General features: G+C 40.3%; 1 protein-coding gene across 14 annotated transcripts in view; it reads left to right on the top strand.

Annotated features, from left to right (window-relative positions):
- IPCEF1 (interaction protein for cytohesin exchange factors 1) overlaps nt 1–26494 on the top strand; it is a 235645-nt gene that overhangs the window by 98335 nt on the left and 110816 nt on the right. For 11 of the 14 annotated variants that reach the window (XM_049904225.1, XM_049904172.1, XM_049904156.1 and 8 more), the window contains one exon: nt 8991–9043. The exons of 2 other annotated variants lie outside the window; for them this stretch is intronic. In XM_049904225.1, the coding sequence (XP_049760182.1) occupies nt 9020–9043 (24 nt within the window). In that variant the 5' untranslated portion in view covers nt 8991–9019. Of the gene's footprint in view, nt 1–8990; nt 9044–16001; nt 16148–26494 lie in introns of those variants that run through there. One more of the 14 variants, XM_049904250.1, reaches the window with a different exon arrangement.

Genomic DNA, 26494 nt, shown 5'->3' with positions numbered 1-26494 from the left:
TTCTGAATTTTTACTCCTAAAATCTGGCTAGCGGAGAGGCTTAGAATTCCACTAAAATAAAGTCTTCTGAGGCGTCATCTAAGGAGCCCTGGTGGCGCAGTTGTGTTCAGCTGCTAACCAAAAAGTCAGTGGTTCGAACCCACCAGTCACTAAGCAGCAGAGAGATGTGGCAGTTTGCTTCCATAAAGATTACACCTTAGAAATTCTACGGGGCATTCTAACTCATCCTGTAGGATTGTTATGAGTTGGAATTTGCTCAACAACAAAAGGTTTTTCAGTGGGTTATTGAGGTGTTATTTACTAGTTTAAAAAATCATTGAACAATGTGGCCTAACCTGTATCCATTTTTGTACTAGGCACTGGGGTACAAAGAAGACAGTGTCTTGGCCTCAGTCTTAGATGTTCTCTTTGTCCAGCTGGGGAGACCCTGCCCACTGAGTCATGGTACAATACCACAGCCATTGTGGAATTATGAACAATCTCCTGAGGGAGACATTGGGATAGCCAGCACAGTACCACGGTGGTTAAGAGAACAGGCTCTTGGGTCTGAGCTTGAATTCTGTCACATGCTTTTACTAAGTTCCTTGTCTAAATTGCCTAAATTTCCTCATCTATGAAATGGGGCTGTTAACAGAACATTATTCATAAGGTGGCTCTGATAATTATATGACTTGATACATGAAAATTATTTAGAGCAGGGCCTAGCTTAACAAATGGAATAAATTTAGCTACCATATTATTACAGGGAAGGAGTCCCTGGGTGGCGCATTCTGTTGCTAATCAACGATTGGAGGTTGGAGTCCACCCAGAAGTGCTCAGAAGAAAGGTATCACAATTGACTTCTGAAAAAACAGCCATTAAAAACCCCGTGGAGCACAGTTCAACCCTGACACACATGGGGTCATCATGAGATGGGATCACTACACTGCAAATCGTTTTAATACTATAGAGTCAGGTAGATTTCACAGCAGTATAATAAAAGAATTTATTGAGTATTCATTACATGTTAGGGCCTACTATAAGAATTATCAGTATGCCCTAATAGGGTCACTGTTCAATCCAATTGACTTGATGGCAGCGGGTTTAGTTTTTTCTTTTCTTTTTTTTTTTTTTAGCATGTAGTGAATACTCAATAAACTATTTTAATAATAATTAATGAGCAACATCATGATAAATGGAGAAAAGATTGAAGTTGTCAAGGATTTCATTTTGCTTGGATACACAATCAACAGCCATGGAAGCACCAGTCAAGAAATTAAATGACACATTGCATTGGGCAAATCTGCTAGAAAAGACCTCTTTAAGGTGTTGAAAAGCAAGCATGTCACCTTGAAGGCTAAGGTGTGCCTGACCCGAGCCATGGTGTTTTCATTTGCCTCATATGCATCAGAAAGCTGGACAACGAATGAGGAAGACCGAAGAAGAATCGATGCCTTTGAATTACGGTGTTGGCCAAGAATATTGACTATAGCCATGGACTGCTAAAAGAAGGAACAAATCTGTTTTGGAAGAAGTACAGCCAGAATGCTCCTTAGAAGCAAGGGTGGCGAGACTTCATCTCACATACTTTGAACAAGTTATCATGAGGGATCAGTCTCTGGAGAAAGACATCATGCTTGGTAGGGGTCAGCAAAAAAGAGGAAGACCCTCAATGGGATGGATTGATACAGTGGCTGCAACAATGGGCTCAAGCATCATAATGATTGTGAGAATGGCATGGAACCAGGCCATGTTTCATTCTGTTGAACTTAGAGTTGCTATGAGTTGGAACTGACTCAATATTACCTGACAACAACGTGAGTATTATAAAGATATTTCCTCATTTAATTATCATCCAACCCTAAGAAGGAAATATTATTATTTTCCCATTTCACAGATGGGAATTATGAGACCTAAAAATATCAGTTACTTGTCCAAGGTTACATAGCTAGCAAGTGGCCAAGCTAGGATTTAAACCCAGCCCAGATGGATCCAAAGCTTTCTTTTTTTAAATTAACTTCTACGCTATACTTTTTTCTTTACCTAAAAGCACTGCTGAATTAAAACTGTTGTTGTTTTTATATCTGTCGAGTCTTTTCCGACTCATAGTGACCCTATGTACAACAGAACAAGATACTGCCCAGTCCTGCTCCATCCTCACTATTGTTGTTATGGTTAAGCCCATTGTTGCAGCCGCTGTGTCAATCCATCTTACAGAAGGTCTTCCTCTACTTCACTGACCCTCTACTTTACCAAGCATGATGTCCTTTTCTAGGGACTGGTCTCTCCTGACAACATGTCCAAAGTATGTGAGATGTAGTCTCACCATCTTTGCTTCTAAGGAACATTCTGGTTGTACTTCTTCCAAGACAGGTTTGTTTGTTCTTTTGGCAGTCCACGGTGTATTCAATAGTCTTCTCCAACACCACAATTCAAAGGCATCAATTCTTCAGTGTTCTTTATTCATTGTCCAGCTTTCATGTGCATAGTAGGCAACTGAAAACACCCTGGCTGGGGTCAGGTGCACCTTAGTCTTCAAGGTGACATCTTTGCTTTTCAACACTTTCAAAATGCCTTTTGCAGCAGATTTACCAGATGCAATAGTGGTTAAGTGCTACAGCTGCTGACCAAAAGTTCGGCAGTTCGAATCTACCAGGTGCTCCTTGGAAGCCCTATGGGGCAGTTCTACTCTGTCCTATGGGGTCGCTATGAGTCAGAATCAACTCGACGGCAATGGGTTTGGATTTTTGGCTTTTAATGGGTCTTTTGATTTCTTGACTGGTGCTTCTATGGGTGTTCATTTCGGATCCAAGTAAAATGAAATCCTTGACAACTTCAATCTTTTCCCTGTTTATCATGATGTTGCTTATTGGTCCAGTTGTGAAGATTTTTGGTTTCTTGATGTTGAACTGTAATCCATATTGAAGGCTGTGGTCTTTGATCTTCATCACTAAGTGCTTCAAGTCCTCTTCACTTTCAGCAAGCCAGGTTGTGTCATCTGTACAATGCAGGTTGTTAATGAGTCTTCCCCCAATCCTGATGCCTTGTTATTCTTCATATAGCCCAGCTTCTTGGATTATTTGCTCAGCATAAAGATTGAATAGGTATGGTGAAAGGGTACAACCCTGATGCATACCTTTCCAGACCTTAAACCAGCCAGTATTGCCTTGTTCTGTTCAGGTTCCTCATGAGCACAATTAAGTGTTCTGGAATTCCCATTCTTCACAATGTTATCCATAATTTGTTACAATCCACACGGTCAAATGCCTTTGCACAGTCAATAAAACACAGGTAAACATCTTTTTGGTATTCCTTGCTTTCAGCCAGGATCCGGCTGCCATCAGCAATGATATTCCTGGTTCCTCATCCTCTTCTGAATCTGGTCTGAATTTCTGGCAGTTCCCTGTTGATATACTGCTGCAGCTGCTTTTGAATGATCTTTAGGAACGTTTTTCTTGTGTATGATGTTAATGATATTGTTCGATAATTTCTGCGTTCAGTGATTCACATCCACGATAGGCATAAATATGGATCTCTTCCCTTTAGTTGGCCAGGTAGCTGTTTTCCAAATTTCTTCGTATAGACGAGTGAGTACTTCCAGCACTGGATCCATTTGTTGAAGCATCTCAATTGATATTCCATCAGTTCCTGAAGCCTTGTTTTTCATAAATGCCTTCAGTGCAGCTTGGACTTCTTCTTTCAGTACTGTTGGTTCCTGCTTATATGGTACCTCCTGAAATGGTTGAACGTTGACCAATTCTTTTTGGCATAGTGACTCTGTATTCCTTCCATCTTCTTTTGATGCTTCCTCAGTCGTTTAATATTTTCCCCATAGAATCCTTCAATATTGCAACTCAAGGCTTGAATTTTTCTTCAGCTCTTTCAGCTTGAGAAATGTGGAGCGTATTCTTCCCTTTTGGTTTTCCATCTCCAGGTCTTTGCACATGTCATTATAATAATTTACTTTGTCTTCTTGAGCTGCCCTTCAAAAGCTGCTGTTCAACTCTTTTACTTCATCATTTCTTTCTTTGGCTTTAGCTATTCGATGTTTTAGAGTTTCTTCTGACATCCAAACAAACAAAAAAAAACCATTAGGGAGATGCAAATCAAAACCACGATGAGATACCCTTTTGCCCCCATTAGAATGGCAATGACAAAAAAAAAAGAACCACAGAAAACTACTAGTGTTGGCAAGGTTGTGGAGAAATGGGACCCCCTCACCCATTGCTGGTGGGAATGTAAATTGGTTTAGCCATTGTGGAGGACAGTTTGGTGATTCCTGAAAAAGTTGAACGTACAACTAACATATGACCCAGTAATCTCAGTCTTAAGTATATACGCAGAAGAAATGAAAGTAGGAATGCAAATAGAAACACGTACACCAATGTTTATTTCAGCACTTTCCAAAATAGCTGAAAGGTGGAAACAACTGAAATATCCATCAACAGATGAATGGATAAACAAAATGTGTATACATACAATGGAATATTACTCAGCCATAAAGAGAAATGAAGTTTTGACGAATGCCACAACATAGATGAACCTAGATAACATTATGCAGAACGAAGCAAGTCAATGACAAAAGGACAAATACTCTATGAGCTCATTTATATGAAATAGGCAAATATATAGAAACCAAAGATTATTAGCAGTTACCAGGGGCGAAAGGGAGGGGAAACGGGAGGCTATGCTTACAAGGCATTAATTTTATGTTTAATGGTGGTAGAATAGTTTGGAAAAGGACAGAGATAAAAGTTGCAGAATGTGAAGAATGTAATCAGTATCACTGAGTTCCACATGTGGAAATTGTTGAATTGGTGAAGGCTTTGTTGTATATACTTCCATTACAATAAAATAAAAGAAAAAGATGTATGTAGCAAACATTTTAACTAGCTTGTGATTCGGTTTTTAATTTAGGCTTTATTTATTTTTACAGAAGTTTAAAAAAATAAGAAATTAACTTCACCAGCCTTTAAAAAAAAAATTGTGGTTTCTGTTTTTAGTATTTTAAAGGTCTGATTCATATCCATGTAACATGAATATGGAATTTTTGACATTAAAAAAGGGTATGCATTCTTCAAAATGTGGGGACCATTGATATAAGAAATAAAGTCAAGTGGGTATGGACCTGTATTTGAGGTGTCACTGGGAAAAGTTTGAGAGGCTCTCTGCTTTGTTTGGAGTTTCGGTAGCTTGTGGATGTTCAAGTTTCTACCTTGTCAAAGTCTGAAAGTATGAATATTTTTCCCTTTTGTTTTCATTTGCTTCTCATGAAACCACTACCGAGGCCATATTTTTCAGGAAATCCACTATAAAGTCTGATACATCAAAAGAGACTCATATTCTTATTAAAATTGGAACTTCTAAAGCAGAGTGATTACTAATTACATTTTCGAAACTGTTTAGTTAATACTCTGAGGATAATAGTAAGGGATCAAATATTACATTGTGTTGTTCATCATGTTGTTGTTGTTAGGTGCCGTTGAGTTGGTTCCGACTCATAGCGAGCCTATGCACAACAGAAAAAAATACTGCTGGGTCCTGCGCCATCCTTACAATTGTTGTTATGCTTGAGCTCATTGTTATAGCCACTGTGTCAATCCACCTCGTTGAGGGTCTTCCTCTTTTCCGCTGACCCTGTACTCTGCCAAGGGTGATGTCCTTCTCCAGGGACTGATCCCTCCTTACAACATGTCCAAAGTATGTGAGACGCAGCCTCGCCATCCTTGCCTCTAAGGAGCATTCTGGTCACACTTCTTCCAAGACAGATTTGTTTGTTCTTTTGGCAGTCCACGGTATATTCAATATTCTTTGCCAACACCACAATTCAAAGGCGTCAGCACTTCTTCGGTCTCCCATATTCATTGTCCAGCTTTCACATGCATATGATGCGATTGAAAATACCATGGCTTGGGTCAGGGGAACCTTAGTCTTCAGGGTGGCATCTTTGCTCTTCAACACTCTGAAGAGGTCCTTTGCAGCAGATTTCCCCAATGCAATGCATCTTTTGATTTCTTGACTGCTGCTTCCATGGCTGTTGATTGTGGATCCAAGTAAAATGAAATCCTTGACAACTTCAATCTTTTCTCCATTTATCATGATGTTGCTCATTGGTCCAGTTGTGAGGATTTTTGTTTTCTTTATGTTGAGGTGTAATCCATACTGAAGGCTGTGGTCTTTGATCTTCATTAGTAAGTGCTTCAAGTCCTCTTCACTTTCAGCAAGCAAGGTTGTGTCATCTGCATAATGAAGGTTGTTAATGAGTCTTCCTCCAATCCTGATGTCCTGTTCTTCTTCATATAGTCCAGCTTCTCGTATTATTTGTTCAGCATACAGATTAAATACGTATGGTGAAAGAATACAACCCTGCTGCACACCTTTCCTGACTTTAAACCAATCAGTATCCCCTTGTTCTGTCTGAACAACTGCCTCTTGATCTATGTAAAGGTTCCTCATGAGCACAATTAAGAGTTCTGGAATTCCCATCCTTCGCAGTGTTATCCATAGTTTGTTATGATCCACACTGTAGAATGCCTTTGCATAGTCAATAAAACACAGGTAAACATCCTTCTGGTATTCTCTGCTTTCAGCCAGGATCTATCTGACATCAGCAATGATATCCCTGGTTCCATATTCTCTTCTGAAACCGGCCTGAATTTCTGGCAGTTCCCTGTCGATATACTGCTGCAGCCATTTTTGAATGATCTTTTGCAAAATTTTGCTTGCGTGTGATATTAATGATATTGTTCCAAAATTTCCACATTCGATTGGATTACCTTTCTTGAGAATAGGCATAAATATGGATCTCTTCCAGTCAGTTGGCCAGGAAGCTGTCTTCCATATTTCTTGGCATAGACGAGTGAGCACCTCCAGCGCTGCATCTGTTTGTTGAAACATCTCAATTGATATTCCATCAATTCCTGGAGCTTGTTTTTCTCCAGTGCCTTCAGAGCATTTTGGACTTCTTCCTTCAGTACCATCGGTTCCTGATCATATGCCAGCTTGTGAAATGGTTGAATATTGACTAACTCTTTTTGGTATAATGACTGTGTATTCCTTCCATCTTCTTTTGATGCTTCCTGCGTCATTTAATATTTTCCCCATAGAATCCTTCACTGCAACTCGAGGCTTGAATTTTTTCTTCAGTTCTTTCAGCTTGAGAAACGCCAAGCGTGTTCTTCCCTTTTGGTTTTCCTTCTCCAGCTCTTTGCACATGTCATTATAATACTTTACTTTGTCTTCTCGAAATGTCCTTTGAAATCTTCCGTTCGGTTCTTTTACTTCATCAATTCTTCCTTTTGCTTTAGCTGCTCGACGCTCAAGAGTAAGTTTCAGAGTCTCCTCTGACATCCATCTTGGTCTTTTCTTTCTTTGCTGTCTTTTCAGTGACCTCTTACTTTCTTCATGGATGATGTCCTTGATGTCGTTCCACAACTCGTCTGGTCTTTGGTCACTAGTGTTCAATGCATCAAATCTATTCTTGAGATGGTCTCTAAATTCAGATGGGATATACTCAAAGTCATATTTTGGCTCTCATGGACTTGCTCTGATTTTCTTCAGTTTTTTCAGCTTGAACTTGCATATGAGCAATTGATGGTCTGTTCCACAGTCGGCCCCTGGCCTTGTTCTGACTGATGATATTGAGCTTTTCCATCGTCTCTTTCCACAGATGTAGTCAATTTGATTTCTGTGTATTCCATCTGGCGAGGACCATGTGTATAGTTGCCATTTATGTTGGTGAAAGAAGGTATTTGCAATGAAGAAGTCGTTGGTCTTGCAAAATTCTATCATTTGATCTCCGGTGTTGTTTCTATCACCAAGGCCATATTTTCCAACTACTGATCCTTCTTCTTTGTTTCCAACTTTTGCATTCCCATCTCCAGCAATTATCAATGCATCTTGATTGCATGTTCGATCAATTTCAGACTGTAGCAGCTGATAAAAATCTATTTCCTCATCTTTGGCCCTAGTGGTTGGTGCGTAAATTTGAATAATAGTCATATTAACTGGTCTTCTTTGTAGGTGTATGGATATTATCCTATCACTGACAGTGTTGTACTTCAGGATAGATTTTGAAACGTTCTTTTCGACGATGAATGCAACACCATTCCTCTTCAAGTTGTCATTCCCAGCATAGTAGACTATATGATTGTCTGATTCAAAATGGCCAATACCAGTCCATTTCAGCTCACTAATGGCTAAGATATTAATGTTTATGCGTTCCATTTCATTTTTGACAATTTCCAATTTTCCTAGATTCACACTTCGTACATTCCAGGTTCCGATTATTAATGGATGTTTGTAGCTGTTTTTTCTCATTTTGAGTTGTGCCACATCAGCAAATGAAGGTCCCGGAAGCTTTAGTCCATCCATGTCATTAAGTTCGATTCTACTTTGAGGGGGCAGCTCTTCCCCAGTCATCTTTTGAGTGCCTTCCAACCTGGGGGGCTCATCTTCCAGCACTATTTATCAGACAATGTTCCGCTGCTATTCATAAGGTTTTCACTGGCTAATGCTTTCCAGAAGTAGACTGCCGGGTTCTTCTTCCTAGCCTGTCTTAGTCTGAAAGCTTAGCTGAAACCTGTCCTTCATGGGTGACCCTGCTGGTATCCGAACACTGGTGGCATAGATTCCAGCATCACAGCAACATACAAGCCCCCACAGTACAACAAACTGACAGACACGTGGAGGTTGTTCATCATAAAGAGGAAATATTTTCACTTTTTAAAAAATACATCTAATACAATATTAAGCATATAAACCATATGCATGTTATCGTGCCTATTGAATGAATACTGACAAATGTGTGTATGAAATTCTGGTCTATTTTATGAACTTAGTTTTAAACAGTTGGCTTATTAAGTACTAGAATGAAAGTCATTTAATGGATTGCTCTTATTGTAAAATTCATCAGTCAAAATAGGAATGCCTTTTTTCCCTATCAAACAAACTTAGGCTTTTATGAATACTTTAATTCCACATTTAACTAGAAAATCTTTTTTCTCTTCTAGCTTCTGTTTCTATCAATTTGACATCATACATGGCTACAGATGGCAATTCTCTTGTAAGTACCCAAGGCTTTGTCACTTTGCTAAATAAATAAAATAATAGGCAAGGTTGATTTTAAGTTTGGCTAGCTATTTAAAACCCATTGCTCTTGAGTTGATTCTGACTCATAGTGGCCCTACAGGACAGAGTAGAGTTGCCCCATAGGGTTTCCAAGGAATGGCTGGCGAATTCAGACTGCCAACCGTTTGGTTACAAGCCGTAGCTCTTAACCACTAGCTATTCGGTATCCTCCATTTCATTCGGTATCCTCCATTTCATTAGCCACAATGGAATCAAATGACCCTTTTGTTAAGTTTCAAGGGACTTAGGATCATCAAGCATTTGTTTAAGACTCTTGGCTATTTACTTTTCAAGATAAAGTAATATAATCATGATTTAATGTGTGTGCATGTGCTGCCTCTGTGTTTTAAGAAGCTGGTACCTATAGTATACACGAGTGAGCACTTCCAGTGCTGCATCTGTTTGTTGAAACATCTCAATTGATATTCCATCAATTCCTGGAGCTTTGTTTTTCACAAATACCTTCAGTGCAGCTAGGACTTCTTCCTACAGTACCATCATTTCCTGATCATATGCTACCTCTTGAAATGATTGAACGTGGACCAATTCTTTTTGGTATGATGACTCTGTGTATTCCTTCCATCTTCGTTTGATGCTTCCTGTGCAGTTTAATATTTTCCACATAGAATCCTTCACCATTGAAACTTGAGGCTTAGATTTTTTCTTCAGTTCTTTCAGCTTGAGAAATGCTGAGCATGTTCTTCCCTTTTGGTTTTCTATCTCCAGCTATTTGCACATGTCGCTGTAATACTTTGTCTTCTCAAGCTGCCCTGTGAAACTTCTGTTCAGTTCTTTTACTTCATCATTTCTTCCTTCTGCTTTCATTGCTCGATGTTCGAGAGCAAGTTTCAGAGTCTCTTCTGACATCCATTTTGAAAGTAAGAAAAGACCAAAAATAATTGGTCAATGTTCAACCATTTCGAGAGGCAGCATATGATTAGAAACCAATGGTACTGAAGGAAGCAGTCCAAGCTACACTGAAGGCACTGGCGAAAAACCAGGCTTGAGGAATTGAGGGAATATCAATTGTGATGTTTCAACAAATGGTTACAGCACTGGAAGTGCTCACTCATATATGCCAAGGAATTTGGAAGACAGCTTCCTGGCCAACTGACTGGAAGAGATCCATATTTATGTCTATTCCCAAGAAAGGTGATCCAACCAAATGTGGAAATTATTAAACAATATTATTAATATCATATGCAAGCAAAATTTTGCTGAAGATAATTCAAAAGCGGCTGCAGCAGTATATTAACAGGGAACTGCCAGAAATTCATGCCAGGTTCAGAAGACGATATAGAACAAGGGATATTATGCTGATTGATGCCAGGTAGATCTTGGATGAAAGTAGAGAATACCAGAAAGATGTTTACCTGTGTTTTACTGACTATGGAAAGGCATTCGACTGTGTGGATCATAACAAATTGTGGATGAAACTGAGAAGAATGGGAATTCCAGAACACTTAATTGTGCTTTTGAAGAGCCTGTACATAGGTCAAGAGGCAGTTGTTCGGACAGAACAACGGTCTGCTGAGTGGTTTAAATTCAGGAAAGGTGTGCATCAGGCTTGTATCCTTTCACTGTACCCATTCAATCTGTATGCTGAGCAAACAATCCAAGAACCTGGACACTATGAGGAAGGAAGACTCATTAACAACCTGCCTTTTGCAGATGACACAACTTTGCTTTTCGAAAGTGAAGCAGACTTGAAGCACCTACTGATGAAGATCAAAGACCACAGTCTTTTGGTGTATATTGCACCTCAACATAAAGAAGACAAAAATCCTCACAACTGGGCCAATAAGCAACATCATGATAAACAGAGAAAAGATTGAAGTTGTCAAGGACTTCATTTTACTTGAATCCACAATCAACAGCCATGGAAGCAGCAGTCGAGAAATCTGAAGACGCATTGCATTGGGCAAATCGGCTGCAAAAGAATTCTTTGAAGCCTTGAAAATTAAAGATGTGACCTTGAAGACTAAGGTGCGCCTGACCCAAGCCATGGTATTTTCAATCACATGATATGCATGTGAAAGCTGGACAATGATTAAGGAAGCCAGAAGAAGCACTGATGCCTTCGAATTGTGTTGTTGGTGAAGAATATTGAATTTACCGTGAACTGCCAAAAGAATGAACAAATCTGTCTTGAAAGAAGTACAACCAGAATGCTCCTTAGAAGCAAGGATGGCGAGACTACGTCATACATACTTTGGACATGTTGTCAGGAAAGATCAGTCCCTGGAGAAGGACATCATGCTTGGTAAAGTAGAGGGTCAACAAACAAGAGGAAGACTCTCAATGAGATGGATTGACACAGTGGCTGCAACAATGGGCTCAAGCATAACAACGATTGTGGGCATGGTGCACGTCCGGGCAGTGTTTCATTCTGTTGTGCATGGGGTCACTATGAGCCGGAACTGACTCAACAGCACCTAACAACAACTACCCATGATACTAGTGTAACCTCTGTGGGAGAGATCCTGTTACTTTTTATGCTGAAATTGTTATTCTTTTAAAACAATTTTATAGTCAGTGTTATTAGTTGCCGTTGAGTCGGCTCTGACTCACAGCGACCCTATGCACAACAGAATGAAACACTGCCTGGTTCTACACCATCCTTGCAATTGTTGCTTCGTTTGAGCCCGTTGTTGCAGCTACTGTGACAATCCATCTTGTTGAGGGTGTTCCTCTTTTTCACTGACCCTGCACCTTACCAAGCATAATGTCCTTCTCCAGGGACTATTCCCTCCTGAAAACACATCCAAGGTATGTGAGACAAAGCCATGCCATCCTTGCTTCTAAGGAACACTCTGGCTGTTCTTTCCAGATGGATTTGTTCATTCTTCTGGCAGTCCATGATATATTCACTATTCTTTGCCGACACCGTAACTCAAAGGCTTGTATTCTTCTTTGGTCTTACTTACTCATTGTCCAGCTTATAGCCATCAGCTTGCCTAAAATAGGTCACTTGAGCAAATCTATTATCCCTATTAAACATAAGAGGAAACTTATGCAGGAAGAAGTTAAGATACTAGTAGCATGACTTTTCTAATGGAAGGGGATTCGGGGCAGTACGGAATTGTGTGATGTGCACCTTATTGCAAATCTAATTTCATGATGGAGCATAGGGGAGTTTTTGGAGCAGAGCTAAAAGCAGAATCAGAAGTGGTGTGTCTGGAGAATATAGTATAGACTTCTTGCTCAAATCAGGAATGTGGCTAATGTTTTCCTGATGCAATTTAGAAAGTGGATGTCAGGACAGGTGGTAGTAATAGTGATGGAGAAATGGAATTAACAAGACAGCTCCTGGAAAAGACACTGAGTGAAAAAACAGTGCAGCTGCTAAATTCTCTGCTTGCCTTGTTAACAGTTTCATATCCCAGAAGTAGAGAAGGCAAGGTGAACCCTTTAAATCTGGTACTAATTCTAACTAGAGAGGAAAGGCTTGTTAGTGATGAGGAAATGGTGGAAACTTTGGGCAACAGGGCTGCTTAACGCTAAAAGAGAAAACACAAATATAGTTAGTTTTGTACCCTAGGAAATGGGCTGTCCAAAACTTGAGGAAATATAGCTGTGATCCCTTGCACACGAATGGATAGGTGGTTTGACAATAGAAATGTGAATAATCACAAGAAAGATAAAGAAGAAGAACGACTAAGGAAATACATATGGCTGCAATGGGGGACTTGTGCTTAGGCCAGGTGGATATACAGGTGTATGTACAGGACATTAAAGGAGGGTCAGATGGTCAAGGGTAAAAGCAAATGAGTATCACAGATCTGTAAAAAGTCAGGAAGGTTAAAGTTCACAGTGCTGCAAGCTTTATGAAAAAATTTAAAAAGAAAAAATGCATGTGATGATAAGCACGTGTGTATGTGTGTTATATGGAACAAAGAAATGAAAAGGAAGAAATAGGATTATTGGATCTTTAGGAAAGGTAATGCAATGTTGAATTCTTATGTTAATGTAATCTTCCAATTGGAAGATTTAAGGAGAAATGGAAATCAAGATAATAAGAGAGTATCTAAACACTTCACGCTGACTGATTCATTCACTGGAAAATTCATTTACTCTTCGGTGATTACCTATTATCGTGTATCAGGCACTATACTTGGCAGGATCTGGAGCTTTAGTTGCTATTTTAGATGACATAAAATCTCTACATCTAAAAATAAAGTATAACCTGGGATATTGGAGCAAAAGATGCAGATGGAATTGTCAAATGATTTATATATCATTCATATAGCTTTGGATCTAGATCCATCACAGCTCTAATATGTAACCTGCTGCCTATTGAACCAGGGTACAAGTGAATTCTGTTTTTAGTAGCGGGAACTCTGACAATTTATGGGTCTTGCTTGTTTCAGGAGCTATCCTGCACCTCTCGGCCCAATCGGCCTACTCTCTCTCCTCAGGTGTCTACATTATTTTTATCTCACAGCCATCCATGCCTGGGCTCAACTGCTTAACATCTCTCTTAAGTGTTTCTTCTAGCTGCTTTTCAGTGGTTACCCGACTTTATCTTTCCATTCAGAAAATTAGTTCAATTTTCTGCTGTCATTTGTTCTCTCAATGCAATGTAGCACAGGAGACCTATTTTTATGCTAGGTAGTTTCACTAGGTTTGGCATTTTTGACCTCATCACATCCCGAATTACACTTCATTTTCACCGAATTAACGTTTATTGAGCTATATGTGCTAGGCAGTGAGCTTGGTGCTGGATACAGAGATGAGGAGCTTATCATCTGGTGGGGAAGGAAGATACTTTGAAGGCACTTTTGTTAATCCTAGTCTGATGGCTATCATTGAGGTTGGTGTGGTAATGATGCTAATAAAAGTACTCAAGAAACTAGATTCTAAGCACTTAAAACTCTATCATGTGTGCAATAGGATAGCATTGTCCTTTTTTGTTAAATCCAATTCTTTGTTACCTGATAGCATTTTTTTCCCCCTCTCATCTAAAAACAGCAGAATTTTCAAGGCTAAAGCTTCACATAGAACCAGAAGTATTAGTTCACCAAGTTTTATTGGTTCAACCTCCTAAATAGCGTTCCCTGGGTGGTATAAAATGTTAATGATCTTGGCCGTTAACTGAAAGGTTTGTGTCCACCCAGAGGTATCTTGGAAGAAAGGCCTGGCAGTCTACTTCTGAAAGAGGAGTCATGGAAAACCCTATGAAGCACAGTTCTACTCTGACACACATGGGGTCGCCATGAGTCGGAGTCGACTTGAGGGCAACTGGTAACTGGTACCTCCTAGGTATTCTCCATCTTCACAGCACAGGCCTTGCCTATTCCTACAGCTCTCACTGGCCTCTCGGCCTCTGCTTTTGCCTCCCTCCAACTCATTTGCCACTCCAAAGCCAGAGTGAATTTTCTCAGATACATGTGTGATTGTGTCACCCACCTGCTTACATTGGCGCACTGACTTCCTGTTAACCTTAGGATAACCTTTATAGCTATTGTTCCCCATGCTCCATGGTGAATGCCACTGGGTCCAACCTGAATCCCGGTGTCACAGTCTGTTATGCTCACACCTTTGTCTTTCAGGTCCATGTTTATCAACTTGTGGGATGCCTTCCCTGACTCCCTGATTCCGTGTAACTTGCCACTCCTGTGTGCTTCTGTTGTACTCTGTTACCCCATTATACCACCTACAAGGAGCCCCTGGGTGGTGCAAATGGTTATCCACTCGACTACTAGTAAAAGGTTGGCAGTTCAAACCCACCTAGAGGCACCTCAGAAGACAGGTCAGATGATTTGCTTCCAAGAGGTCACAGCCTTGAAAACCCTGTGGAGCAGTTCTACTCTGCACACATGGGGTCACCATGAGTCGGAATCAGCTTGAAGGCAACTAACAACAACCTTCCACTTTTGTGCAGACCTCATATCTTTGTTTAGTTGTCTTTCTTCCATGTTTGACTGTAGGCAGTGTGAGAGCTTGCTTGTCACTGTGACCCCGGTCCTTGGCATAGAATAATTGTGCAATAACCATTTGCACAGCAAACAAAAAATATTATTTACCAAATTGTGGACAGAAAGAAACTACCTTTAGGGTCTGTGTTATAAGCTTGTTGGGGGAAATTCCAACATTATTATTAGGTTTTGTACAATCCATAAACCTCTCTAAGAATCCATTTACATAGCATCCTTCATACTTATAAGGCTTTCTCCTGTGTCACATTGCAGTGATAGCAAAGTTGTTGTTTTTAGGTGCCATTGAGTTGGCTCTGAGTCATAGTGACCTTGTGTGTTATGCACTAAACCACTATATTGCTTAGTTTTCTTTTATAATTAGTTTCTAACAGAAAAAGTAAATAAATAAATAATGACTAGCATATATGAACCCTACAGGCTTGATTAAAACATTCTCTAGTCTTTGATTTTAGTAACAGAATGTTTTAGCTCAGAAAGGGAAACAAGCTTATTTTAAAGATAGCAAGGCTCAGAGGGAAAGTGACAATCCATCTATTTAAAATTAAAAAAAAAAGATTTCTTTTTTACCCGAAGCTCCTGAACTTTCTTGCTTCCAGGCCCTCGTGAGGAAGAAATGTCAAAATTATCTTCGATAAGCTTCTGTTACAGTGTTTGCTGAAGAATTTTTAAAATGACATTCCTTCATTAGAATACTGCCTGAAAATAAAATGTCAAGTGAAAACGTTTTCCTGAAACAAAAATTTATGCATAATGGTTTCTTTCCTCAGTTTCTGTGCTAACAAAAAAAAGTCCAGTGAAAGTCAAAGAATATTACTTCTGACATGGTGGTTAGCGTATTTGCTGATGCCTGGACTGTCACCTGTGGGGTGCTCTGTCTAATAGCAAACTGGTACTTTGTACGTTTGTTTCACAAAAATGCTCTGCATTCATTACTCATCAAAAATTTATTGCAAATTTCTTAGGTGCCAGGTTTTTACGTGCCTTCTATGCAGTGAACCACCTGGGCCTGATATCTGCCTCCATGGAAATGGCCCCACCCCTTACTTCATCTCTGCGTTTGTGGTGTGAGCCTCAAGGATATGCTGATATCCAGGGATAAAGTGAGGAGTTTGTTGTTCACAGGTCTGATCGAAGAAAAAGAGCTGAAGTTTTGCCAATTTGTGTTTTAGGCAACATCCACATTGAAATGATCCTACACAAGCCTGACACACAGATAAAACTCAGGAGACTTACATGTTTGCTGTACCAAGCAGGAAACCATGGTGGTGTAGTGGTTAAGAGCTATGGCTGTTAACCAAAAGATCAGTGGTTCCAATCCATCAGGTGCTCCTTGGAAACCGTATGGGGCAGTTCTACTCAGTCCTGTACGGCTGCTATGAGTTGGAATCGACTAGACGGCAGTGAATGGTGGTGGTGGTACCAAGCAGGACTTCCACTGGGCACTTGCATGACATTCTTCTGTGAGATTACCTGGTAAGGGTGAGCTCAGCTAGCAAAAACTGGAAAACTTTTGCTTTATTTTTTACCCCCTCTTGGGTTCTAGATTTGCAGTACCTGTAGGATAGGTTTGAAACAGCATATTGGAGAAAGCTACAGTAGTTTTGGAGGAAATAGTCTTTTAGATAGAAGCAGAGACTTGTTCAGCAAAAATCCCTTTTACCTTCAAGAAGTACCAAGGGTCAACTCTCTTGGTAGGTTGAAATTTAGAGTCAGATAAGCCTAGGAGATTGTCTCTATGGGTGTGCCACTTTTGGAGGGAGAAAGTATTGGAGCAAATGTTATGTTGTTTAACTCTGCCGATATTCTTTATCATTGGAGGCATTTTGCAGCTCAGAGTAAGCTGTAGATGGCTTTCTAGAAATTTGTTGAATCTGTACTCTGTCTCAGGCACTAGTAAGGCATCATAGGAAATAAAAATTGATATAAAGTCTTTCAGTTAATATTTATTGAGACCTCACTATGTGCCAGGCTTTGTGCTAGGCACTAGATTTTGAAGGCATGATATGTTTAAGAACATCAGCTCTATCTGGAAGTTTTGGACAATAATTGGGGGTTTTAGCAGAATTGTAGCCTTTCAGTGGTATGCGACTGGATTGTTGGGGGGCTGGACTAGAGATGGGGATACCAAGAATGAGATAATCATTGTTTAGAGAAAGCTGTTATGGATCTGACCAGGGCAATGATAGTGGAGATGGGGAAAAATAGAGAGATTTGATAAACATTAAGAAGCAAAAGGGATGATGACTGAGTAAATATGTGTGATGGGGAAAGGGATGATCTGAGATTACTCACATATTCTGGAGGAAACCATTGGATCAATAGTGTTACCACAATGTATGGGAGTACACAGATACATAAACAGATAAATTATAAGATGCATTTCAGAGACATAGGCAAAATATTATGGAAATACAGAAGACAGAAGAAGCAGAGTAACATATATTTAGAGATATAGACTATATAGATATATAGTTAGGTATATAGACTCTAGATATATAGACTGGAACAGCCTCGGTCCCAGTCTTGGCTTTGCTACTAGCTATGCATGATCCTTGGGAAAGTTATTTAACCACAGCAGACTGAAGTTCCTCATCTGTAAGAAGGAGGATAAAAATAGAACCTACTCTCTAAAATCTACATGATACTGCAAAAACTCAACTGCAAAAAGACAAATAACCCAATTAAAAAATGGGCAAAAGATATGAATAGATACTTCACTAAAGAAGACATTCAGGTAGCTAACAGATATGTGAGGGAACGTTCACGATCATTAGTCATTAGAGAAATGCAGATCAAAACTACAATGAGATTTCGTCTCACTCCAACAAGGCTGGCATTAATCCAAAAAACACAAAACAGTAAATGTTGGAGAGGCTGTGGAGAGATCGGAACACTTCTACGCTGCTGGTGGGAACGTCAAATGGTACAACCACTTTGGAAATCGATTTGGCACTTCCTTAAAAAGCTAGAAATAGAACTACCATACGATCTAGCAATCCCACTCCTTGGAATATATCCTAGAGAAATAAGAGCCTTTACATGAACAGATAAATACACACCCATGTTTATTGCAGCACTGTTTACAATAGCAAAAATATGGAAGCAACCAAGGTGCCCAGCAACAGATGAATGGATAAATAAATTATGGTAAATTCACACAGTGGAATACTACACATTGATAAAGAACAGTGAGGAATCTGTGAAACATTTCATAACATGGAGGAACCTGGAAGGCATTATGCTGAGTGAAATGAGTCAGTTGCAAAAGGACAAATATTGTATAAGGCCACTATTATGAGAACTTGAGAAATAGTTTAAGCCAAGAAGAAAACATTCTTTTGTGGTTATGAGAGGGGGGAGGGAGGGAGGGTGGGAGAGGGGCATTCACTAATTAGATAGTAGACGGGAACTACTTTAGGTGAAGGGAAAGACAGCACACAATATAGGGGAGGTCAGCACAATTGGACTAAACGAAAAGCAAAGGAGTTTCCTGAGTAAACTGAATGCTTTGAAGGCCAGTGTAGCAGGGGCAGGGATCTGGGGACCACGGTTTCAGGAAACATCTAAGTCAATTGGCATAATAAAATCTAATAAGAAAACATTCTGCATTCCACTTTGAAGAGTGGCATCTGGGGTCTTAAACGCTAGCAAGCAGCCATCTAAGATGCATCAATTGGTCTCAACCCACCTGGATCAAAGGATAATGAAGAACACCAAGGACACAAGGCGATTACAAGCCCAAGAGACAGAAAGGGCCACATGAAGCAGAGACTACATCATTCTGAGACCAGAAGAACTAGATGGTGCCCAGCTACAACCCATGACTGCCCTGACAGGGAACACAACAGAGAACCCCTGAGGAAGCAGGAGAGCAGAGGGATGCAGACTCCAAACTCTCATAAGACCAGACTTAATGGTCTGACTGAGACTAGAAGAACCCTGGTGGTCATGGTCCCCAGACCTTCTGTTGGCCCAGGACAGGAACCATTCCCAAAGCCAACTCTTCAGACATGGATTGGACCGGACAAGGTTTGGAGAGGGATGGTGGTGAGGAGTGAGCTTCTTTGATCGGATGCACACTTGAGACTATGTTGGCATCTCCAACCTGGAGGGGAGATGAGAGGGTGGAGGGGGTTAGAAGCTGGTGAAATAGACACGAAAAGGGAGAGTGGTGGGAGAGAGCGGGCTGTCTCATTAAAAAAAAAAAAAATTCTCATTAGGGGGAGAGTAATTGGGACTGTATAGCAAGATGTATATGGGTTTTTGTGTGAGAGACTGACTTGATTTGTAAACTTTCACTTAAAGCACAATAAAAATTATTAAAAAAAAATAGAATCTACCATGAAGATCTTCAGGAGATAATTAACATAAATCAATTATCACATGACTAGCAAATAAATAATACTGAAGGAATATGAGTTTATTACAAGAACTAAAGTTAGAAAAGGCTTAATGGTAGAGATGACATTTGATCTGGGTATTAAAGGATAAGTAAGTATTAAACCAATTGTTATCAAATCGACTCTGACTCATGGTGATGCCCTGTGAGTCAGAGGAGAGCTGTGCTCCATAGAGTTTTCAGTGGCTGATATTTTGGATATAGATTGGCAGGATATTCTTCCCAGGTGCCCCTGGGTGGACTCTAACCTCCAACCTTTTGGTTAGCAGCCAAGCGTGTTAACTAACCTTTTGTAACACCCAAGGACTCTGAGTATTAACCAGGTCAAAAATGGGGGAATGGAATAAAGTATTCAAAAGCGTGAAGTTGTTAACTCTGTGGTGCCCAGTGGGATTTATGGTCATCCACCCACATTTTTTGCCTCTCAGGTTTCTTGGGACACTACTTTTCCCTTTGAGAGTGTTTGCTGCCCTCCACTGGGGACTTGTGTAATGGTGAAAAATGAAAGAAACATTTGTTGGCCACAATTACTGGAGTAAAAAGTGAGGTACTGCATCCAGGAAGTGTGACTGGGTAAAACTTTTCTCTCGTTTGGCTTTTGTACAGCTAGATAAGCCTTGTATTCATGGTTTCCTTTGTGATAGTTAGGGAGCCCTGATAGATTTCATTTTATTTTTGTGTGTGTGTGTGTGTCATACTTGGAAAACCAGAGCTGCTCAGTGTAACCAAATGGAAGGCACCCTGCAATTAATCTTGCCTCTGTGTCAATCCATCTTATCGTGGGTCTTCCTCTTTTTCACTGACCCTCTACTTCACCAAGTCTTTCTCCAGGGACTGGTCACTCCTGACAAAACGTCCAAAGTATGCAAAATGAAGTCTTCCCATTCTCGCTTCTAAGGGGCATTCTGGCTGTACTTCTTTCAAGAAAGATTTGTTCCTTCTTCTGGCAGTCCATGGTATAGTCAATATCTTCACCAACACCATAATTCAAAGGCATCGAACCTTCTTCCATCTTCCTTATTCATTGTCCAGCTTTCACAGGCCAATGAGACCATTGAAAACATCATGGCTTGGGTCAGGCACACCTTAGTCTTCAAGGTGACATCTTTGCTTTTTAACACTTTAAAGAAGTCTTTTGCAGCAGATTTGCCCAGTGCAGTGCATCATTTGATTTCTTGACTGCTGCTTCCAAGGGTGTTGATTGTGGATGTAAAATAAAATCCTTGACAACTTTAATCTTTTCTCTGTTTATCATCATGTTGCTTATTGGTCCAGTTGTGAGCGTTTTTGTTTTCTTTATGTTGAGGTGTAATCCATACTGAAGGCTGTAGTCTTTGATCTTCATCAATATGTACTTCAAGTCCTCTTCACTTTCAGCAAGAAGGGTCGTGTCATCTGTGTAATGCAGGTTGTTAATGAGTCTTCCTCCAATCTTGATGCCCTGTTCTTCTTCATTTAGACCAGCTTCTTGGATTATTTGCTCAGCATACAGCTTGAATAAGAATACAACCCTGACACACACCTTTCCTGGCTTTAAACCGTGCAGTATCCCCTTGTTCTGTCCAAACAACTGCCTCTTGATCTATGTACAGATTCCCCATGAGCACAATTAAGTGTTCTGGAGTTCTCATTCTTCACAATGTTATTCATAATTTGTTATTATCCACACAGTCGAATGTCTTTGCATAGTCAATAAAACACAGGTAAATATCTTCCTGGTATTCTCTGCTCTCAGCCATGATCCATCTGACATCAGCAATGATATCCCTTGTACCACGTCCCCTTCTGAATCTGGTTTGAATTTCTGACAGTTCCCTGTTGATGTACTACTTCAACCGTATTTGAATTAACTTTAGAAAAATTTTACTTGCATATGATATTAATGATGTTGCTTGATAATTTCCTAAGAGAATATCAGATAGGTGTTTACCCCTGTTTATTGACTACGCTAAGGCATTTGACTGTGTGGATCATAACAAATTATGGATAACATTGTGGAGAATGGGAATTCAGGGACACTTAATTGTGCTCATGAGGTATCTGTACATAGATCAAGAGGCAGTTGTTCGAATAGGACAAGGGGATACTGCATGGTTTAAAGTCAGGAAAGGTGTGTGTCATGGTTGCATCCTTTCACCATACCTATTCAATCTGTATGCTGAGCAAATAATCCAAGAACCTGGACTATAGGAAGAAGAATGCAGCATCAGGATTGGAGGAAGACTCACTGACAACCTGCATTATGCAGATGACACAATCTTGCTTGCTGAATGTGAAAAGGATTTGAAGTACTTACTGATGAAGATCAAAGAGCACAGCCTTCAGCATGGATTACACCTCAACATAAAGAAAACAAAAATCCTCACAACTGGACCAATAAACAACATCATGATGAACATAGAAAAGATTGAGGATGTCAATGGCTTCATTTTACTTGGATCCACAATCAATACCCGTGGAAGCAGTTATCAAGAAACCAAAAGACTCATTGCATTGGCAAATCTGCTACAAAAGACCCCTTTAAAGTGTTGAAAAGCAAAGACATCACTTTGAGGACTAAGGTGCACCTGACCCAAGCCATGGTGTTTTCAATGGCCTTATATGCATGTGAAAGCTGGACAATGAATAAGGAAGACCGAAGAAGAATTGACACCTTTGAATTGTGCTGTTGGTGAAGAATATTGAATATACCATGGACTGCCAAAAGAAAGAAAAAGTACAGCCAGAATGCTCCTTAGAGGCAAGGTTGGCGGGACTACATCTTACATACTTTGGACATGTTGTCAGAGGAGGGATCAGTCCCTGGAGAAGGACATCATGCTTGGCAAAGGACAGGGTCAGCGGAAAAGAGGAAGACCCTCAACGAGGTGGATTGACACAGTGGCTATAACAATGAGCTCAAGCATAACAACGATTGTAAGGATGGCTCAGGACCAGGCAGTGTTTCGTCCTGTTGTGCATAGAGTCTGAACCGACTCAACGGCACCAAACAACAACAACAACGTCAGGAGGGATTAGTCCCTGGAGAAGGACATCATGCTTGGTAAAGTAGAGGGTCATCGAAAAAGAGGAAGGCCCTTGACGAGGTGGGTTGACAGTGGCTGCAACAATGGGCTTAAAAACATAGCAACAGTTGTGAAGATGGCACAGGACTGGGCAGTGTTTTGTCCTGTTGTGCATAGGGTTGCTATGAGTTGGAACTGACTTGACAGCACCTAACAACAACAACAGACCCCCATTAGAAGGACTATTAAGAAACCAAAAAACCAAACCACTACCATCGAGTTGAATTCCGGCTCATAAGGATCCCACAGGACAGAGTAGAACTGCCCTGTAGAGTTTCCAAGGAGAGCCTGGTGGATTTGAACTGCCAAACTTTTGGTTCTGTAGTGCTTAATCACTATGCCACCAGGGTTTCCAGACTATTAAAGGAGGTACTTTAATAAAAAGAAAAGTGAATCCATATGGGAAAGTATGTGATAAAACAAAAAAAAGTGACCACAGAAATTGATAAAATATACAACTAAATTTAATTACCTTCAGTTTCTCCTCTCCCCTCCTTTCCCTCCTCCCCTTTCTCCTAGAACTCCTTACTTCTATTTCTCTTTTCTTCTCTTCTACCATTGTATCCAGCTTTCCCTCAAACTCTAGCCCTTGGTTTCCTTCATTACATTCTTTGTATAACAGGAACGGAAAAGTGAATACCTAAGCAGCCTACTACTCTGTGAGTTTTATTCTTGAATTAAATCTTTGCATTTTACCATTTACTTTTGTGACTTTAGATAAAATTCTGAACTTCCTTTTGCTTCAATTTTATCTTCTGTAAAATGGGGATAATAACAGCACCTAAGCCATAAGGATTGTTGTGAAAATTCAATGAAAATATTTACTCTAAGACTCAGTACAGTGCCTGGCACATGCTAAACGTTATATGAATATCAACTGTGTATATACTGATTGGTTCTCTTTGTTTTTATTACTGTTATTATTATTTGTATTTTTATTATCTGGCTCCATTATTAACTCCTAGAGATTTTTTTTTTATAAGTTTATTAAACAACAACAACAAAAAAGCATTTCTGTCCAGTCAATTCTGACTCATAGTGACTCTATAGCAACCATGTGGACAGAGCAGAACTTCACCACAGGGTTTCCAAGGCTGTACTATTTACAGAAGCAGAATGCCACATCTTTCTCTCTCAGAACAGCAGGTAGGTTCGAAATGCCAACCTCTTGGTTAGTAGCCAAGTGCTTAACTACTCCACCATAAGGGCTCCTTAATAATTTATGAAGTAATATTTAAGATAGTTAATATTTTGAAAAAATTAAGTAAGTTTTTCATATACTCTCACAGGTAAAATTTTAATAATTAAAAGCTTAAAAAATTTCTCTTAAAAGGCTAAGCTTTTTAAATTTTTAAAATAGAATTTTTTTTAGGTCAATTTTAGATTTATAGAAAAATGGTGCAGAAAGTATAGTCGTTGGGTGCCTTTGACTCAATCCTGAGTGATAGCAACTCTGTGTGACAAAATACAACTGCCCCATAGGGTTGACAGAGTAGAACTGCCCCATAGGGTTTAATTGGCTGTGATTTTTATGGAAGCGGAGTGCCAAGGCTTTCTCCTGAAGAGTCCCTAGGTAGGTTCGAACTGCTAACCTTACAGTTAGCAGCTGAGTGCCTAATCATTGCACCAACAGGGCTTATTGCAGAGCGTACCCATACCCATTGCCATTGAGTCAATTCCAACTCATGGTGGCCCTGTAAGACAGAGTTGAACTGCCCCGTAGGGTTTCCAAGAAGCACCTGGTGTATTTGAACTGCTGACCTTTTGGTTGGCAGCCATAGCTGTTAACCAGCACACCAGCAGGGTTTCTGCAGAGAGTGCAGAGGGTGTGTGTTCTTGGTTACCCTCCTCCCCTGCCCACACACAGTTTCAGCTATTATTAACCTGCAGAGTTTACTCTTCCAGTCAGGAGGAAGGATGTTCGCAGAGCTGTCAGGTGTTTGTGGAGAAACATCCTCCCAGCTTTATCAGCCATGTGCTGGAACCTTCTTGGCTGTAAAGTATTTAGGAGTTTTTGAGGGTTGGTTGTTAAAGCACTGGCAGCTTGAAATTAACCATAGAGTGAGGTTTTATACAGTGGAAAGCAGTAAAAGCTACAAGTCAAAGATCTTGTCCCCTAGAAAGCACATCTTCCAGCATATCTCTGTATATTTTTTGCTGAAGACAGGGTGACTGAAGTGAGATATAATGGCAGATAAAACATATTGTGAATTTCAGTATATTGTGGGTAAATTGTGCCCGTAAGCTTTGTTGCTGTTGTTAGTGCTGTTGAGTCAGTTCTGACTCCTGGCCACCCCATGTGTACAGGGTAGAACTGCTTCATAGCATTTTCAGGACTGTGACCTCTCGGAAGCAGATTTCCAGGCCTTCCTTCTGAGGCACCTCTGGGCAGGCTAGAACCGCCAACCTTTCAGCTAGTAGTCGAGCACTTAACCATTTGCACCACCTAGAGACTCTTCCTGGAAGCTTTATCAACTACTGTATGCATTGCCGTTGTTAGTTGCCTTCAAGGCGATTTTGACTCATGGAGACCCCGTGTGTTGCAGAGTAGAACTTCGCTCTGTAGGGTTTTCGTGTTGTGACTTTTCAGAAGCAGTACCGCAGGCCTTTCTGCTGAGGTGCCTCTGGGTGAGTTTGACCTACTAACCTTTCAGTTAGTAGCTGAGTACCTAACTGTTTGGCCACCCACGGGCTCCTACAGCTACCCTGTAATACAGCTGCCCTGTAACCTGGGGTTATAACCCTCGTTCAACATCAAAGGAGTGCCAACCGGTTCCTTTGTATATTTATATGTATTTTGAGCCATCTGTGAACAAATTCAGTTTTTAAACACTTCTTCAATAAAAAGAAAATGTGTATTTTGCAAAGAAAAATTTGTCTAAGATTTTACACCCAATTTAGAGCAAATTTAGATCCTAGAGTAATTGTTCGGTTTCACCGATAGCACCCTAACTGGAAGAAAATTGTATGAGAATACTAAATTACTGGGCTCTGAATATTTTTTATGGTAACCGGTTACAATTTCCTAGTGAAAAACGGTCAAATAAAGTGTTCAACTGTCTGCTTGCTTTCTTTCACTCACCTAGTAAGAAAACCACATGTAAGATCTTTTTGAACCTGACTGGTTCGTGGGTTCCTTTTCCTGTTATGAGGAGGAAAATGAATCTTTAACTCACTAAAGTTCTGAAGATTGTTTACACTCTCTCATGTGAACCAATTTAGATTTCAAATTCATGGGTGTCAAATGAAACTGAAACTCCCTGTAATTTGGTATTTCGAAAACATACAGCCTCTTGCTGACTGGGGGAGACAGCTGGAACAGGTCTATAGTTTTTATAATAATTTGCCTTGGGAGGAGTAATATCAGAGTCGGGTTAACTCAATATCTAAAGCCTCTCTTTAAAGAAGTAAAAAAAAATGTTGAGTAAAGTCCTTTGTTAGAGCTGGGCTGCTAACCAAAATCGGCAGTTCGTATCCACCAGCTGCTCCTTGGAAGCCCTATGGGGCAGTTCTACTCTGTCCTATAGGGTTGCTATGAGTCGAAATCAACTCGACAGCAATGGATTTTTTTGGAGTTGGGTGCTCACTCTGAAATATTGTCATTCTGCTCTGCTTAGGACTCCCACATTCCATCCCAGCTCTGGCACAAGAATCTAGTGTACTGTTCAGAGTTAGTGTAGGGTGAGACAGAGACCAAGCCTACATTTTGATTTGGAGCTTTCCCTAGAATCAGCCCTAAGGTGATGATGGAGCTGGAGAGTCCCTGATCCACTGGGATCTCACTGGGCTGCTGGGAATGGGGTGGAGGAAACTCAACGGTACCAGTCAAGAGAGACGGAGCTCGCCTCCTGTCCTCCTTCACAGATGCTATAGCGGTCCTCTGCAGCCCTCCTCTCTCTCTCATTCTTTTGAAAGCCGCTCTTTTTGTTTGAGCTCAGGTAGTTTCCCTTAGTTCATCTGGGGTCCAAGCCCTCTAGGAATGA

This window comes from Elephas maximus, chromosome 1 (assembly GCF_024166365.1).
Source record: "Elephas maximus indicus isolate mEleMax1 chromosome 1, mEleMax1 primary haplotype, whole genome shotgun sequence".
Taxonomy (NCBI): Eukaryota; Metazoa; Chordata; class Mammalia; order Proboscidea; family Elephantidae; genus Elephas; species Elephas maximus.
The sequence above is the reverse complement of the archived record's forward strand: the minus strand, read 5'-3'. Positions and strand labels throughout refer to the sequence as shown.